Genomic DNA, 14938 nt, shown 5'->3' with positions numbered 1-14938 from the left:
GAAAGATGAGATGTGCATGGATAATTATCAAGAGAGTCACATGATTGTTTCACCCTCTTTTTGTGTCCAGGGGCTTTGCTAACCTCCAGTTATTTCTCATTACAAGTATGTCAGCTTCTCTCTAGAATTCTGAAGTCATTATGGGAGGGATGGTGACAGTTTTGAAAATAATATGACGATGATTTCTGCAAAACCGTGGCTAATATACCGTAGCTAATGTCAGCTCATGAACAGCACAGCTACCCAGATAGTACTCATTTTGGTACGGTGTGTTTCCAAGTCATGAAAGGTCACACCCTTCCTGTTAGCATCGCCAAGAGGTGGATGAACATCCTTTAAGCTAATTTGTTTAAAGCTACTTGGGTCTACACCATAGCATGCACTCTGTCCTGACCAGACGCACCCATAAATGTAACTACATGGCAACACAGACCGCAGCGACTACAATTCTCTTTCCTTTTTGGACGAGTCTATTAAATGGTGGTACAGACCATCTACTCTGACGTCTCTCTTTTCTGCAATGCAGTAAACTCAGTGAAAGTAATCAGTTCCGGTCGCCATTGTTTGAAGTACACGAGGAAGCTCAGCGCAGCGGCACAGAAATCACATCGGTGACTAGCATAGGCTCTGATTGGAACAATTGCAGAAGTATAATCTATAAAGATAAGCTCCCTGTGTCTTGTTTGTCCAATATGTACCATCTTTAACACGGGGTTATGGGGTTATGTGCTGGACCGTTTCTTGGCAGTGCACGACGACTCCCGAGTCCTTTCATTACGTGTCCAGCCAAGAAATAGTCTGCTAGACAGATTTATTCCTCTGGACAGAGTCAAGCTAGCTGTTTTCCAGTCTTTGTGCAAAGCTAGTCTGCTCCTGCTGCTAGATGTAGCTTCATATTTACCTCACATACTGTTGTGAAAAACATGGTCTGAAACTGTAAGACACAAACAAGCTCTTGCATCATGCGGCTCGCTCAAAAGTCGGTGCTCGGAGGACAGGCTCGGACATGCCCCGGAGGAGGGAGGAAGAGAGAAAGAGAGAGAAGAGTGAAGGGAAAAGGAAAAGAGCTGCACAAGGACCGACACTGAGTCACATAGCGGGACAGGAAGTCTTAGATGGAGACACCCTTCCTTCCTGTGAGCACACTGATCACTAACACTGGACACCATTCAGTCTCACATCACATGACACATGTGACAAGTATTATGGTGGACAGTACCATGTGTTGTATTGTGTGTGTGGTTTGCATGGAGTGGTATTCTTCAACGTGTCGCCCGTAGTAACCGAGTTATCAAAACTATGAGATTCTGTGTGCAGCCTTCTCAGAGAGCTGTGTGTAGTTTTCTTTTGGTAAAAAATAAAACTCCTCTGACATTTCACCAGCCAGACATTGAGGAGTGAAAGTTGATAACCAAATTAGTTTGCGTAAAATGCCCCGAAATGAGCAGCGAGCTCCAGATTTTACGTGCGGCTCTACAGCCTCCCACCTGTTCACAAGCTTTTCAGACATCCTATTGTGCTCGTAGCCTAACGAGATATTTGCATATGAACCGCTAATATCATTTTAACACCTTCTTTGAAAGAAGTGCGGAGGACTGGATGTTATTTTCACAGGCAGATATTGGCTTAGTTAGATCGCCCCACTAGGAGCGTGATCTGTTGTAATAGAGGAGAAGAAATGGCCGGCGGACTCAAACTAGATATCGAATACGCATCGCTGTTATAACCGCTGTCGAATCCGACAAGTCGAAATCTGTTTAGAGGCACAAAGAAAAACGACTGCAAACCCACCACCGCCGCCAGTAAAATCTGATCCCGACAATAACACTGGATATGTTTACACTGTTGAAATAATAGCCCAATCAGAATATAAATGTAACCTCATGTAACAACCTCAGTCTGAACTAACTGAACCAACTGGAAGGTATTTTCAGTCCGACTGAGAGGTGTCATGTAACCTGCTGATAATCTGTTTTTGTGGGAAAATTTTGGCACCTAATAACCACGTAAACGCTCGCTCTGATTTGATATTCTCTCAGTTTGAATGAATACAGGAATTCAGTGTTGTCATTAAAGTTGATATACACCAGTCAGGCTTAACATTATGACCACTGACAGGAGAAGTGAATAACATTGGCCATTTTGTGACAATACAATGTTCTGCTGGGAAACATCTAGACATGGTGTTTGTGTGGATGTTACTTAGCCATGTACCACCACCAGGCAGTCATAATGTTATGCCTGATCGGTGCACATGAGCAGGTTGTTTGCATCTTGTACACCACTACCATTCACACGAGCCCGCTGTGTCTATCACACGTTTTAAGCTGAGTCAATGCAATGCCAAGGAACAATACAACCTGTGTAAACAATACAGATTTTAACATGTTAAATAAAATAAAAAAAAACATCAAACATGGAAATGTTTCATGAGAAAGGAAGTGCATTGTAAGTGAGGCCTCAAGTATCCCGACCAAGTGATTTGTAGAGAAACACTGAATGTAAACAGCTTTATGTGAATAGTTATCAAGAATGATCGCCAGCAACAAAACAATGCGACATGTTCGCCGGTTGCCGACATTAAAAAAATCACGACTTCCTATCCGCTGCGAAGCTGGCAACCACAGCGTAGCAGGATCCAGAGCCCAGCAATGTGGGTCAGTAGACTGGAGATTCCCAGTGTCACAGGAGACTTCCACATCTCCACACAGGATATGAGCAATTTCCTCTAAGCCCTAGCTTCTCCAAAATTCCCAGAAATCAATTCAATGTGAAGGGTCATATCTGGGGCATCTTTCACATCTTTAAGATTATAATGGCAGTTTCATGTGTGACTATTGTGTTGTTGCATGCAGGAACAATTAGACAACCGTGCATGCAGGTATGACCGCATGCACGGTACATGGCGTCCTGTAGCAGCACAGAAACAACACCTCAGTTTTGGCGAAAATGAAAGAGGTTCTTAGGATGAGTCATGAGGAAATAACCAGGCGCGACGTGTTAACATTGATTCGGCGGCAGATGTTGTGATTATTTAGTTTACGGCTGCTGCACTGTCACACTCGCTTCCTCCTTCAGTGTGTTGAAAGCGTGAGGCATGTTCTCTGGCATTCTGGGTGTGGCGTTGTGTAATTTTACGGCGTAAAGTGAACAGTCAGCTGTGCCACACGCCGATACGTCTGAGCAATCTTCCCGTCAGGACCAAATAAGGAAATTGTTTCGGAAACATAAGAAAGCATGTTCCTACAAAACACAACAAGACGCTATAACAAAAAAAAAAAAAAACCTCAGCAATCTCAGTATAATTATTGTCACAATGTGGATAGAAAAAATAGAGCCTGACAATTTCCCTAAAGACTTAACAGAAAAGTATATATAAACACCACCTTACTGTATACACACACACAAACACACACACACACACACACTAGTCTTTTTGTAGTTGCTCTCTCCCACAACGTTCTTTTTCTGCTCCCTGGTTGCTCAGGTTATAAAAGAGATGTTGCATAAACCGGTCTCCGGAGAAAAGTTTCATGATAAATCTGGACTCGTAACTGGGCAAAGGAAAAATTGATATTTAGAAATGACAAAATTACAAGAAACATAGCAAACAGATAAAACTCAAGGAAACAGGTGGCAGGGAATCGTAGATTATAAAGTGACAATGGAGACAGTCAGGAACTCGCTGTAAGAAAGGGATGGAAAAATGATGGAAAGAGAAAAAAAATATAGGATTAAAAGATGGGGGGGAGGAAGGTCATTGATGTCACGGCATGTTAGTCAGAATGCTGAAGTTGCCGCGATGGTGACAGGAGGGCAACACCAGGGTGGTAGGAGGCAGTCACATGACCCGGCGTCAAGCCCCGGAGGAGGATGCCACTAACCCCCTTCCCTCAACTACATCTCCACCAGATGGGGGGATGGAAAGGAAAGGAGGGCAGGAGGAAGAAGAAGCGGCTCGGTTAATAGCATTCTGAGCAAAAATGTTTTGTTTGCTTTACATCCCTGAAAACTGCAGACGCAGGAACATGTAAAGGGTGAAGACAGATTTCCTTCACCAGAAGGCCAAGGTTCATGAACCACTGACATCCTGTCCTGCTGGAAGTATAAGCAGTGAATCACCAACTCCCGCCAGGAGCCAGCTCGAGTTAAAAACTTAAGAACTCCTTTACAACCTGGAGATTTAGGCATTACTTCATTAAAATGAGCAGAATCACATAAAGCAGTAGGAGAACACTGATCAGCCACAACATTAAAACCACTGACAGGAGAGGTAAATAACACTGACCATCTTGTGACAATGCAAAGTTCTGCTGGGAAACCTCTGGACCTGGCATTTGCATGGACGTTACTTAGACATGTAGCACCCACCTAGACCAGATCAGGCACCCCCACCCCATAGCAATGACACTCCTTGATGGCAGCAGCCATCCGCAGAAGGATGCAGTCTGACACAGACACACACACAAAAACGGTTTACTCAAAAAACATAAAAAACAGCACAAGGTGTTGACCTGGCCTCCAAATTCACTAGATCCCAAACTGATCGAGTATCTGTGGGGTGCTCTGGAACAAGCCTGATCCACAGAGGCCCCACCCCTCAACCCATAGGACCCAAAGACCCCCACTAATAAAATCCTGTTGCCAGACACCAAAGGACACCCTCAGAAGGCTCATGTCCATTCTCTGATTAGTCACAACTGTTTTGGAGGCACAAGGAAGACTTAAACAATATTAGGAAGGTGGTCATAATGTTATGCCTGATCTCTGTAATCTTTGTAAGACTGGAGAGTAAAAGAATATAGAACGTGGTCGACACATCCGACCAGACGGTGTGTGCTGATGTTCAGTGAATATTTAAAACGTCAAACTAACACAGTATACTGCACCCCAAATGTGCTACAAGCGCAACTAAAGGAAACATACACATACATTACTTACACCTACAATAGCAATAATTAATTTAGTTGCAGGTTTAAGTAGCGTGTGACTTCTAACAGCGGAAACAAGACATATCACTTCAAAACAGCAGCTTGTCAACGGTTGCCTTCTAACACGTCCAGCAGATACAGAGTGACAGTATTTCAGTTCTGTTTCTGCGCACGTGTCTATAATCTTAGTTTATGGGGTTTTAGAGCTTTTTGTCACTGAAACACCTGCCTGAAGTAGTCAACAACACTTTAGAAGAGAGACAGAAATGAGAAGATGAGGAGCTGAAAACCACAACAATGTGACAAATGATGCTATAAAGCACTGTAAAACTTAGGTAAGCTACACATTTTCAATCTTTATAAGCTCCAGGCATTTCTTAAACATTAATTGTGCAATTTGACTGATTAGTGTGACCCTTTCAACAAATTTTTTAAAGCTTAGGAAGGATTTAATGCACAAACAAGCTTTACAAAGAGCTGGGACAACCCAGTCCAGATGCAGAGATGCTGTTCTGTTGCTGACTGTGCACCGGGACATCTCTACGCTGTTGTTAGCAGCGGTTGAAGGGTGTGGGTATTATTATATTACGAAAAAAATAAAAAAATAAATCCCTCACAGCTAGTAGTTTAAAACTTTAACCGTGCTTTTCTGTGGTTTCACCCAAACCTTCGGAAATGACATAAATAGCACTGACTGGGTCAAAATCGCCTAAATGTGACCTAATTCCCTAACGGCCAAAGCAACCCCATGATCGCACAGTGACGAAGACAAGACGAGGAAACATTTGAGGCCGTACACTTCTTGTAACTCATCTGACAGAAGGAAAAAAACAAAAAAAACAAAACAGCCTGTCATTCCAGTGAAAAACCACACCCAGACCTCAGGAGTTCCATCTGAAGAGTGCTGTAGAGCGACTGCCGGTAAGTGACTCACTCAGGCCAAAGGTAGCACTGTGTTGTCAGAAATGTTATTGATGGTGTTTACACTCTAATGAATCACGGAAGTTAACCGAAAAGATTAATCACGCATTTGATTATGAGCACAGAAGGATCAAATCGTAACCCCGATTTCCACCACGTCACAGTTAAGACACCGATTGTGAATGAGCTCAATTACAAATCGGGTCCTTAAGCATTACTTGTCCTCGCTGACACCAGTGAACAAAAGCTATTAATGCACACAAGGGACAATGCGAGTAACTAGTCCTGTCTGACTGCCTCCTTTGGCCTAGTTTCCTTTTCAGATCGAGCCGTGGTGTGAACCAAGGCAACTGTGCTATGATTATCTAAAGATGGGTATAAAGGGGAGTTTGAGCGTGTGCCCAGTGGGATCAATCTTGTGACACAGTGGGGCGGTGTCTGGGGGCCTGTTTAGACAAACCCTGCACTCTCTCTTTTATCACAGCTGCTCATTCTTTTTCCGCCTTTGCTTTTCGCTGTGGCTTCTTATTCCTCCCTTGGTTTCTATTAGCTGAGGTCAGGAGTAACAACAACAACAACAACGACGGAAGCTGGGAAACAACAAGGAAAAGTAAATTTCAATCGCACGTAAAGGGCAAGTGCAAGGCCAGAACCATACGCCGCACATGAAACGCCGCTTCTCGTCGTGTCCCGGCTTTCTCCCCCCCCCCCACTCTTCCCACCTCTCCTTCAGTTCTGGCTAAAGACATGTCCAGACATTACAGTTGAAGGAATGACAGGAATGGGAGGAATTCTGGGGCATTCCCATCTTGGCACAGTCGGCTCAGAGTGAGAACGCCACTCCCTGATTCACAGAGGGGTCGTAATGTGTCTCGGTCTCAGCTAGATTTAGATGATAATTAATTAGAAATACAGCTTTAGACAATCAGTTACAGAGGTCCACAACTAGGGCAACAGATACAACATTCTCCAGCAAAATCTATATGCTGATATAACACACCGGTCAGGCATAACCTTATGACGACTGACAGGAGAAGTGAATAACACGGGCCAGCTTGTGACAATGACATGTCGTGCTGGATGTTACTTAGACATGTACCACCCACCTAGACCAGACCAGGCACCCCCATCCCATAGCAATGACACTCCTTGAAGGCAGCAGCCATCCCCAGAAGGATGCAGCCTGACACAGGCACAAAAACGGTTTAGGAACAACTCAAAAAAACATGAAGACAAGGTGTTGACCTGGCCTCCAAACTGATCAAATATCTGTAGGATGATCCACAGAGGCCTGATCTGTGTATATATATACACACACGATTTAAAATGAAGTATTACAACAATTCACGGCTCAAGGTGCGGTATTGTTAAAGAATGTGAAAAGATTGCATGGATTATGCAATAACTGAGTAATAAGGAAACTGTCAGGTGTGATACGGCCCACTGCTCCTGTGCAGGAACTTGTTCCAGCAGACGAGGTGAGCGGTGCCTCTGCAGCTCGCGTCTGGAAAAAAGTTCCGGTGCCGGAATGCCGCAGGAATCTAACCCGCTCCGTTTAAATGCGCTCTGCGCAGGTTTAGCGCAGCATGTGTGTGTGTTCATGTGCGAACAAAAGAGCGACAAAAACAAAGCTCGTTCAGCCTTCGAGGGGCAAGACAAACAAGGAGCAAATGGATATCCCTGCGTTGTTATGGCAATGTCCTAGACAAAAGAAAAGAACAGCGGCACCGACGGCAAAAATAACAACAGCCGCTTATAAACTAAACACGAGCTACGTCGAAATGCTTTTTTTTCCCCGCCTTCTTCTTCTTCTTTTGTTCCATTACAGGTGTCGAATGATGCGCCGTGTCAAAATAAACAACACGCAGGGAAAGCAAGGCTAATAGAGTCGAATGGATTTCAGAGAGCACACTGCCTTAGACAGATACGGCGCATAACAGGCACATCTGCCAAGAAAGAAAGGGAAAGAAGAAAAAAAAAAAAAAAGGCAAGGCCGCTCTCTTGAACACAACAGAGCGTCAAAAATAGCATGATGACGCCGAGAGAGAAAGAGAAGCCTGTAATTCAGCAAAGAGCCTATATAGTGATTAAGTCCCATGTAAAAAAAGAAAAAAAAAATGCAAACACACACCACCCACTCTTGGCTGGCTCTGTTGCAACACTTCCTGTCAGAGCAAATGATTCCAACGGCAAAAACAAAACGTCAAAAAGTCAAAAATCTTGCATCAGTGCAACAAACCTTATCTTAATTATCAATATCAACAATTATCAAGATCAATATTTGGTTTAATGTACCCAGGGCTCTAAAATCTGCCTAGATGCTATCACTTAAAGTAAAAAACGCGCTTCCTGCCATCACGAGCAAAGAAAATATATACGTTTGAGGCGACCCCGCGCGAAGGATGATCAAACAAACCGACCAGCATTCTCCTCTCCTACACCCTACAGTCACCATTCCAGCAGCGGCTGAACTCCCACAGGTCACGAGGCCGCCCTGTGCAGCCATACCATATCCCAACCCCCCTTTAACCATGGCAACCACGTCACATGACCATCTCCCATGACCAGCAACCACTGACGAGCCGAGCCATCTGCAGACCCGAGCACCGCCGATTTCCTGTTGGCTGCGATAGAAAGCTAAAAAAAGAAAATGACAATAAAAATAGTGCAGTTCCAAGACTTTAAAATGATAACACTGGAAAATGCTGCTTAGGACAATGGCGAAGCTTAGCAGCTTTGCGAGTCTGTGATCAATTAAACTCACAGGCAACACTAGTGCCGAGATGTGCAAAAAGTAAAAAAGAAAAAAAGGAGGGGGGGGCAGGAAGTGAAACTTTCACCTTCTCACTCCTAAGAAAGAGATAGATAAAAAGAAACAGGAACTCAACAGGCCCCTTTCTCTCCAAAGGGCAAATTCTTCTGCTATCAGATGTTTATACCACAGCAAGAGATTGAAACTGTGCAGCAGCAGCAGCAGCAGCAGCAGGAGCAGGAGGAGGAGGAGGAGGAGGAGAGGAGGGGCGGCGGGGAGGGGGTGCACATTTACAGTAACTGGGGCATAGCTGTAAAAACTTCTCCCTCTTGTCCACTAACAGTTTAACTGTATTATTTGAGTTCAATTTCGGGCACCGTTCTGGCCTAATTGCACAATTCTGTACGGAGAGGCTTGGGAGGAAACATGCTATTAGCCTTGTCTTTATATACAGGAGATAGCGCGGCTGGAAAGCAGCCACAGCTCGTGGTGCGTGTCAAAGGAAGATCTGAGACCTGCTATCAGCAGCCACACTAAACCAAAGGTCTCCCGCACGCAACGCTGAAACCGAATATTAAGTTGCGAAGCTCTCTCGCAAGATTCAGGGAGTAGTTCGGCTTTACTCTCTCAAAGAAATTACTGCTCACCGAGTCCAGTCAAACGTTTTTACAATTTTAAGATTTTAAAGTGGATTTTGAAGTCATTTAATGATCTCTATCTTACACGATCTGGCACCAGTCCTCTAAGATCTGTCATGTACGTCCACATAGGCCAATTAATTTTAATATCAGCGTATTTATTTCAAACATATTGCCCGGCTCTGCCGTACGCCAGGGTTTGATTGCACCTGTTGGCTGTTACATTCACACCGAACTGCTCCCTCGCACAACCCTGTACTTCCCCAAGCCCCACAGTCACATGGTACAGCCAAAGCCAAAGAATACATATGATACCATTGCTTACACTTGGATAGCTGGCATAGATACCCCAGGCCTGCACGCTGCTGGAAAGTGACAGGCAGACACATTTGCTCAGACTTACAAGACGCATACAAAACATACCACGGCACAACACACATCTAGTACGGCTTAAAGACCGGCGCGCATTTCCTCGCAGAAAGGCTAGATTTCTATATGAAGCCCGTCTTGTGTTTGTTCACTCTCGGTCGGTTGGTCGGCCGCGCCAGGGCGAGGTAATCTCTGTAGGTAAACAGAAGCAGAGCGGTGGCATGCTCAGCCATCCTCCGCATCGCACCATCGCACCCACACACGCGGCAGCCGGCTTGATGCTCTGGGCCGAAACCCTGCTACGCGGCCCACACAGTTAAAAAGAGACATTTCCCTGAAGCTGAACTGCCCGGCCTTATCTATTAACGCAAGCGAAGGTGTTGAGCTGATAGGCGCGCTTTGATCCTGTATCTGTTGCGTGAAACCAGCCGTGGTTCACCAAAAGGCAGGAATGACAAACGTCAACAGGTACCTTACGAGTTCCTTTACTTGAGTTCCTGCTATTAAAAGCGCGTTAATAATCGGGAATAGCTAGGCTTGTGTTACACGAGAACGGAACAAAAAGGTGGGTTACTCATCCCTTTGTCACACCCATTCGTACTTTGTTCTGCTTTCTTCCGGTTTTTGATCTTGTATCACAGTGGTCGCGCTGTTAACCGCACTAAAGCTTTTTTTGTGCACGCCTCGAGGCGACAGAAAGATGTTTTTCCTGTTTCTACTATACCCCCACGATCAACGGAGCTTGGGGGCCGGTAGATGTGTCGACACAGAGAGCAGTAAACACCAGCCATGCATTTACCTATTGTAGTCCCACTTCCTGTTAGCACGTGGGCTACCGCACATCCTCAGCTATAATACGACTCATGTACATTTGGGTTTGCAGGGGGGGGGGAAGTCGAGATACTGTAAATAGCACTGAACGTTTACTTCTTTTTTTTTTTTTTTGTTAACCACGGCACCCCTGTGGGAATTAGCGAGCATTCACGATAAAACTCTACAAATTCAGCTGAAACGAGAAGGGTGTCAACAAAAACAAATCACAGCCGGGTTTCTTTTTAAAAAAATGCAATTTGTATTAAAAGTTTTTCTTTTTTTTCTTTCTTTTTTTTTTTTCTTAAACAGACAGCCCACTGTTAAACGGCCGGTCTGAAATTAAACTTACAATCAGGTTAGATTTGTCAACGGTACATCATCACATTTCCTGTTAAAAACAACAAAATGAACAGAACAAACTGAATATTCCTTTGATTTAAGTGGCCTGGAAGGTAAGTGTTGTGTGTTGTTATCACGTCCAAAAGGGGAGGGGGCAGGGGGGGAGGGGGGGGGTTCCAGTACCTGTGCATTTCAAGATATAGGTTTGGCCAGACCAAGCAGACAATGCAAAATAAACACCTTCAAAAAAAAAAAAAAGGCCAACGTTAAAACATACAGAAAAACCTGCCATTCCATTAACAAAAAAAAAAAATCTTTTTTGTGTTTGTTCTCAGCCTCCACCGTAAACGAGATTATCCAGAAGATGAGTTCACTAGTTTGTGGATTGCCGTGTCGAAGAATTCTTTTGGTGATACGTGTGTAGGTTGGCACTCAATCTGAACAGCTGATTTGTTTTGGAAAGGCACTCGGACACGGGAGCGACGGGTTCAGCGTTCCCACGTGTCACTTCGCTTAGGGTCCCTCTCGCGCGCCCAAAGAAGAGGTGAAGAAAAAAAAAAAAAGGACAAAAAAAAAGTGGCACTCATCACGTTTACTCCACCACCAAGATACTGTACGTGGCGTCAATTTCTTCAGACTTTAGGGGGCGGGGAGGGGGGGGGGGAGAGAAAATGGATTTGGAGTGTTGTGGGCTTAGGCAGCCCAAATCTTTACCTTGTCCCAGACTGTGCAGTTATTAAACAAAATATATTCTATCTCCCTGTCATCTTCTCATACAGAAATATCCATTATTGAGTTTCTCTAAGTGTTACTCTCCATATCTTTTCCGTTGGGGTTTAGTTCCAGTTGGGAGTTACAGTTGGAACTGGCAAGGAAGGGAAAGAGAGGGGGGGGGGGTTGGAGGCCGTTGCTGAAACTCTCGATCTGACGTTGTGTTGACATCAATGGTGGACACAGATCGTGCAGCAAAGATACTCCCAACACAGCAGAATTCCTGAAGAGTGGACCCCTCCCTCTGCCTCAGTTGCTGCCCTCCTCCTCCTCCTCCTCCTCCTCCTCCTCCTCTCGTCCCCCTGCAGCATTCCTCCCTTCATTTTCCTCCAAGGCCGGGGTGGGACACGAAGAAGAGCTCAACAGTACAGACTTGCTGCAACACACTGCCACAAAACAGGAAGAGGGTCGTGAATGAAAAAAATAAGGGTTAAATCTGAGCTAAGAAACACCAAAACAACACACACGGGTTCTTGAATGTAGGCCACGCGAGAAACTGGGATTTCCTGGAAACTCCTGTTAACCTCGCTGTGGAAAATTTAAGCAGCTGCTGTAGGGATACACAGGCTGAACCGTCAAGTTTGTGAACCTATTTAAGTCAGTCTCCAGTTCTGCGAATGACACTTCTCCAGTCTGCTTAGGAAAAAAACTACAGGACTTGCAAGAGTCCTGCTGCAGGTGATCAGTAAAGTTCATAGGAACAAAAAGTCTAGCTTACCACCCTGTTCATAATATGTGCCAATAAAAAGGTTATATATATGGTGCAAATGTAAAATATTTAAAGAAATAAAAACACCAACTTACCATTTGCAAACTTAAAACTGAGCAAAGAATAAAACTTTATGATTGTCCTGTCTCTTAAAGAATAACACACGATGAGCAGCACTGGTCGTCGCCATTTGGTGTTAAGGCATAGTTCATTTGTCGGACTATCTCTGCAAACAGTTCGTCCACCGATCTTTTATTTTTGGCTGAAGTTTCCATGAACGGGCATTTCCACTCGTCCGCCAGTGCCTTCCCCTCGCCGGACGAGACCTCCCTCTCCCCGGCCAGGTCCACTTTGTTTCCGACCAGGATCATGGGCACCCTCTCGTTCCTCTTCACCCGGATGATCTGATCCCTCATCGGCTTGATGTCCTGGAAGCTCTGCTGGTTCACCAGGCTGTAGACCAGGATGAAGCCCTGCCCGTTTTTGATGTACAGGTCTCGCATGGAGGCGAACTGCTCCGTCCCCGCCGTGTCCAGGATCTCCAGGACGGACGGAGAGGAGTCCACCTCGATCTCCTTCCTGTAGAAATCCTCTATCGTGGGGTCGTATTTCTCTATGAAGGATCCCGTCACGAACTGGACGGTCAGTGCGGATTTCCCGACCCCTCCGGACCCGAGAACCACTACTTTGTACTCTCTCATGGTTCCCAAAACAGCCGACGCTCCTCTGCTTCCTCTCCGCTGTTGAGCCCGCTAGCCGCCCTGCTGGGTTTCAAACCGTTCACCGTTGCGCCTCAGCCAGCAGTTATGTACGGGCTCCGGTCGGTGGGAACGGGGCGTGGCCGTCAACTATTGCCGTTCAGGAGGTGAATACGGTTGTTTCGGACCCACGCTCAGCATTTGTAGTGTGGCATGCTGAGTTCCCCGACGACAGCCCAGCCGGTTCTCGAGCGAGCTTCCCCCGTTTTCGTTCAAGTAGCCACCGTGCGTCCGTTGCTCTCTTTGTCAGAGTCAAGTCAAACGTAACGGAAAACCGCCACTTCCGGTTGGCTTTTTCAAAATAAAACTACCATAGCCATACTGTATGCTGAATAAAATCAAACCAGTTATTTTCAATACTTATTGAATAAAACAGCTCAATAAATATTTAAATACAGTAAATTATTTATCTGTATCTATTACCAATTATAATTTTAATTCTATTGTTTTCCCTCTTATTTGCTAATTTCCGGTGCACCTCTTGCTAGCTTCGGCTAACTTGACACAACAAGCTCTCTGCGCTTCCTGCCCACACTCAGCACGCAGTCTGCGTCCCACGTCACTCAATGCATACGCTCCTATGTTTAGTTAAAGGTGCAGTGCAGCTGTTATTGCACAGTCAGCGCAGCTACTGCCCCCAGTACCCACGCAGACCTGCCACACCTTAGTTTCGACATCGCTGATCCTTGGGCTTACTGCTGCTTGACTCACTCTTACGGGAAATGTCTATCTGTTGCGATCCGTGCAGTCTAGAAACTATTGCTTAACCCTCAGTGTGGGGCCTTTGTTTTTCACCTCTTAAACTCTGCCTTGGTCGCATGAGTTTCAGCAGCATTTCCAAAAAAAAATCAAGATGCATTACATCATAAAGTGTATATAATTCCAAACTTTCCAAATCCAAGGTTATTGTGGGAATTTTCACTTTTTTTTTAATGTGGTCTACAAAAAAAATAAATAAATAAAGATATTACCAAACCAGAGTGACATAACAACAAGTGTGACGAGAGCGAGAGTAGTGAGATGACTCACATAACCATTCCTGTGAAGCATGACCCCACATGTGACGCATTTGATGGCTGTTGTCTGCGTGCTTGTTTTGTTTTCTTGATGCAGCCAGTATCAGACAAATCTTTAGTTCCTTGTTTTCATAATTCGTATCTTTAAGCCACACTCCTGTACCCAGGCAGCGCAGTGAATCATGCTCAGAACTGCCAGGAAGGAAAATTTTGTTGTTGTTGTTGTTGAGTTTCACTTTTGGCTGATTTACAAATTTATTCAGAATCTGGAAGTTGTCTACAGCTTATGGAGCAAACCAAAGCCCATGTGGTGAACTATTTAAATCATCACAATTCTCTGTGCGTGTGCATGTGAGTGGGTATACGGTCATCATTACACCCTCTTGTTGTTTCAAATCAATGCCTGTAAGCGCACGCAAGCGATGATTAAACCACATTGGTGACTTCATCACCTAGAGGGATAGCTGGGAAAACTCTGTTGGATCAATAGCGGTTTAATTCAGCCACAAATCTCTACCGCCGATACAACCCACAGATGAAGTTAATCTGTGAGTCATTGGCTCACACGCCAGCAGGCAGATGAAAAGTCACAGGAGGGTTTGGCCGCAGGTTAGCTTTTAGGTGACATGTGGATCCGTCTGCCACGAGGACTGTAGTGCCCTGCAGCCAGCCCCTCCCCAAATCCCATTAAGAAACAACAAGCCTAAAAGACAATCAGCACTCTGCCCCATGGGGAGCGGAGGGTAATGTGACCTAGAGCCTTGTGATGTGGATTGTCACATCTGTGAGAGTGATCACCCTGACTTTAATAACCGGGACGTCGTGTCAGAGAGTTTATTTTCACACACTACTGATAATTAGATAGACATGGCCACTTTAACAGTTAATGGTATGCCAAACCCCCAGGATAATTCTCAACAA

The 14938-nt window shown here is 45.0% G+C and overlaps 1 protein-coding gene across 1 annotated transcript; it reads right to left on the bottom strand.

The window, feature by feature from the left end:
- Positions 1 to 11091: 11091 nt before the first annotated feature.
- Positions 11092 to 13223, bottom strand: LOC311497916 (ras-related protein Rap-2a). The gene is made up of 2 exons (XM_084558295.1): positions 12339 to 13223; positions 11092 to 11920 (listed from the first exon to the last, which is right to left on the bottom strand). Exon 1 carries the CDS (start codon positions 12942 to 12944, stop codon positions 12393 to 12395), a length of 552 nt encoding a protein of 183 aa, XP_084414421.1. The 5' UTR covers positions 12945 to 13223; the 3' UTR covers positions 11092 to 11920; positions 12339 to 12392.
- Positions 13224 to 14938: the final 1715 nt, after the last annotated feature.

This window comes from Chelon labrosus (genome assembly GCF_963514085.1).
Source record: "Chelon labrosus genome assembly, chromosome: 13".
In the NCBI taxonomy this organism is placed as follows: domain Eukaryota; kingdom Metazoa; phylum Chordata; class Actinopteri; order Mugiliformes; family Mugilidae; genus Chelon; species Chelon labrosus.
Note: the sequence above shows the minus strand (reverse complement) of the source record. Positions and strands in the feature narration are given on the sequence as shown.

Bases quoted from the DNA above. Each gene is read 5' to 3' on its own strand.
- LOC311497916 (XM_084558295.1), bottom strand. From the start codon at position 12,944: ATGAGAGAGTACAAAGTAGTGGTTCTCGGGTCCGGAGGGGTCGGGAAA.